We start from the raw sequence: 4,090 nt of genomic DNA on the forward strand, positions 1-4,090 counted from the left end.
TTTTAAAATTAGAGGCAACCGCTGCATTTTAATCTTGATCCAAACAAAGATGCTGCATACATGCAACATGAGCAGTTTTTAATCTAAATTGGATTGTATAATTTTGAAATTTGAAGCAAAAACAGAATGGTTTGACTTCAGTTTTGTGAAACTATAAATAAAAATATCTGCATGAAACAGCAGAGCTGAATGAGACGCATATTCACTCTCTGCCAGCAGGTGGCGCTTAAAGCGTTTCCTTGGTTTCCGCTGCAAAAACAAAGCAGCGCTTTATGAACTTTAATATGCATTATACAGAGGCAAGATGAAAATAAATAATACCATCTAAACTTTTCTAAAGACAGTAAGTTCCCCTCAGACATACATTCATATAAACTCCTACACCTAAATGAATCGCGATTTGTTTAGCATCTCAACCGATTTGAATTGTCACATATTTGAATCGATTTTCAACCGGCTCGCGGTTAATCGTTACATCCCTACCTGCCAATATTCTAAGTTATGTAGTCTTTCTAAGTGAGAGCAATGTGAGGTTTTCTTTTTCTTTCTTTTAAATGTATTTATTTATGTATCTATTAATTTATTTTTTATTGTGGTTTGGTTTTATTTTATATAATTGACAGCATCACCACTATTAGGTTGTATTTACACTGCAATGCCAAATTCACAGACCTGATCATTTGGATCAGCAGCCATTGTCAGTCAGACAGCACTCAATTAAATTTGAGCCTGTACTACCAATGCTGCAGAAAGGCTGGTACTGTTCTAGTATCTTTATTTTCATATTGGTACTTGGTACTAAAGCATCGGTAGCCTACATCTAACATACCTACAATGTTCATTTTCATTTAACAGAGCAATTTAAGATTGATTTGACTTGGGTTGGTACCCTTCCTCTGCCAGGAACTGCTTTATATTTGGCACCGCATATCTGTCCTCTATAATCACATGCTTAATAACTAGCCGGCTCCCTGGGTTTGTAACCACCTGTCTAGTTTGACACCCGATATTCAAACAAAGCTAATCAAAACACATGCCAAATCTTTTATCTTCTAATCTGTACTCATTGTCCATGCCACTCATGTGCCTTGTTTAATAATAGTCGTACTTTGTTTCAAACCTTGGTGTGTGTGTGTGTGTACACTAAATATGATTTAAGGCACTGCACTCCTTCAGCTGTTGGAGGTTTAGTTGGAGGATGTCTTTAGTGTTTTGTTTTGTCAAACATGTAGACTTTGTAAACCTTTTTTTAAAGAAACTTTTGAAAGAAATGTTGCCATTTATATTCAAATAAAAGTTTACATCAATTAAAAGTATGCTCTCTCTCTCTCTCTCTATATATATATAGCCACGTGCTGATCCCATACCCATATGCAGCTTCTGTTTGGGCACAAAGGAGTCCAATCGAGACAAGAGGCCAGAGGAGCTGCTGTCCTGTGCTGATTGTGGGAGTAGTGGTAAGAACCATGTTTGAACTCTCAGACTGAGTGGTGCCTATATTAGTTGGAGTCTTTAGTGTTTTGTTTTGTCAAACATGTAGACTTTGTAAACCTTTTTTTAAAGAAACTTTTGAAAGAAATGTTGCCATTTATATTCAAATAAAAGTTTACATCAATTAAAAGTATGCTCTTTCTCTCTCTCTCTCTCTATATATATAGCCACGTGCTGATCCCATACCCATATGCAGCTTCTGTTTGGGCACAAAGGAGTCCAATCGAGACAAGAGGCCAGAGGAGCTGCTGTCCTGTGCTGACTGTGGGAGTAGCGGTAAGACCCATGTTTGAACTCTCAGCCTAAACAGTGGCTATATATGGGCAGTGCATCATCTGAACGTCTGTGCCATATAGCCGAAAGCAAGTTATCATATAACTAGGAATGTTATTGGTTGAAGTGTGAATCAAACTTTGTAACTAACCATTTGGCTGTAACCAAACCAGCAATTTTTGTTTGGACACCTGCTTATAACTGTCGGTTATGTTGAAATATTAGGAATTATTTTTTAGTTTAATGATTTTTTTTTTAGTAGTACAGTATTTCAATCATCAGCAGTGTCAATTGATATCACATGATCATGTGATTGAGTCAAATCCAGAATGGAGTTTGTCAGAGATAGTGATGCGCCAAAATGAAAGTTTTTGGCCAAAACAGAAACTGTACATTCATTTCGATTATGAACGTGATATTGCCTAGCTTGTCAGTGAACTACGGCTCTGTGTATTAGATGCTGCTCCATTTGAAAGCAGGTGATGGAGATTTACTACCAATCACGGAACCGGCTTTACTGACGAAGTGTTTGTTGTAGTGCTGGGCGGTATGACCAAAAATTTATATCACGGTATTTTTCAAAATTATACCGGTTTCACGGTACATGACGGGCGACATACACCGGTATTGTATACCACCCAGCACTAGTTTGTTGTCCATCTGCATTTATCTGCATGTCTTTTATCATCTCGCATCAGAGCGGGTGTGTGCCAAGATATCATCTTCATTAGCCAGTGTTTGCATTAAATATGTTTAAACCTGGATTATTTTACATGCAGACTACGTTTTCTCCATGTCTAAATTTCTGTTGTTCAATCTGCTTAATTTGCGGCTCATATTTTCAGCCCAGATTCAGTCAGTTTCATTTTTTGATAATGTATGTAGAATGATGTATAAATCTTTGAAACAGCCCAGGAAATGTCAAGACAGATGATGAGACGGGGAGAAAAATGGTCATCGGTGAATATTGAAAAAAACCCTGTTAAACCCTATGCTAATCAACATTAAAATGATGAGAATATTGGCTATATATGAATGTATGGTGAAAAAAAAAAAAAAAATATATATATATATATATATATAGGCCTATATATATATATTTAGTTATGATGCAACTTGAGTAGTTCTTGATGTATGTTTGAGAAATGTGGTAAAATATCTCAAGATGCTTGAAGGCAAACAAAAGAATTGTTTTTTATTTTTTACTATAAAAATTGTCTATTCTGTAGAAGTTTTGGCAGAAGGGTTTTACACAATCACAGATGGATTCAAGCTGAAAGGTGTGCAGTTTTTCCCCCTGCTTCAAGTTCGCTTGCTTGTTTCTTTTACTCTTAATTTATTTATTTTTTCCCTCCTCCAGACAGAATTGCCATGTTCCTGTTAAATTACCTGCTCTCATGTCGTAATTTGTTTTGAACAGTGATTTTGAAATGCCACAAGGAATTGTTCTCCCGGTGACATTTTTATGACTGAGTTTGACTTAACAACGCAGAGGTGGTTTTCATTAAGTGTTCATGAAAGTATAGAAAATGTGCTCCCACTGTAAACCGCAGCTGGTTCGCAGCCCTCAGGGATAGGAGTGTATGCTTTTACATGACTATAATGGATCGACTGCCATTACGGTGTATGAGCGTACCATTTCTGCCTCGTTAAGATCAAATTATCCTTAATTAGCCGCTCAGAAGTGTTTGATAATACAGTGCTTTTAGACACCGATTTTGGAAAGTCTTCACGCATGGCTTTTCGCATTGTTGATGCCACGTGTAAATATTTAACTGATCCACGGTCAGGGGAATCTTTCATTTGTTGCGTTTTGATGTTCTCTCTCCGCTTGATTAAGTCTCTGTTAACATTTATCCTGTAATGTTTCAGCAAGGGCTTTTGTGTTTCCTGCCAAAGTTAAAGGATTAGGTAATGTCGCTTTTTTAATTGAGCATGTTTGGAGACTCTCTAAAGTCTGTTTGTTTTATTCCACATTTCTCCTCAAAGGCCATCCATCATGCCTGAAGTTCTCTGCTGATTTGACTGCAAATGTCAAGGCCCTGCGATGGCAATGCATCGAATGCAAAACATGCAGTTCCTGTCAGATTCAGGGGAAGAATGCTGTAAGTTCTCAAATTCTGTTCAAATGCACTGATGGCCTTGGCCCAGTTCCTGCTGACATCTTTTATAGTGTCAGAGCGCTGCTTGTGTTCTGACACTTTTACTGCAGGATGTTGTTTACTTGTGTTGTGTAGATTGCATCTTATTTTTTGCGTGTCTGACACGTTTCTCTCTCTGTGTGTGTGTGTGTGTGTGTGTGTGTGTGTGTGTGTGTGTGGATCCA

The 4,090-nt window shown here is 37.4% G+C and overlaps 1 protein-coding gene across 1 annotated transcript in view; it reads left to right on the top strand.

Moving 5' to 3' along the window:
* LOC107743589 (histone acetyltransferase KAT6B-like) overlaps positions 1-4,090 on the top strand; it is a 43,579-nt gene that overhangs the window by 26,733 nt on the left and 12,756 nt on the right. The window contains exons 3-4 of the mRNA XM_016556920.1: positions 1,349-1,457; positions 3,754-3,961. Coding sequence (XP_016412406.1) covers positions 1,349-1,457; positions 3,754-3,961 — 317 coding nt within the window. The remainder of the gene's footprint in view (positions 1-1,348; positions 1,458-3,753; positions 3,962-4,090) is intronic.

The sequence above is a fragment of the Sinocyclocheilus rhinocerous genome, unplaced genomic scaffold (assembly GCF_001515625.1).
Source record: "Sinocyclocheilus rhinocerous isolate Xijiao unplaced genomic scaffold, SAMN03320098_v1.1 scaffold677, whole genome shotgun sequence".
Taxonomy (NCBI): Eukaryota; Metazoa; Chordata; class Actinopteri; order Cypriniformes; family Cyprinidae; genus Sinocyclocheilus; species Sinocyclocheilus rhinocerous.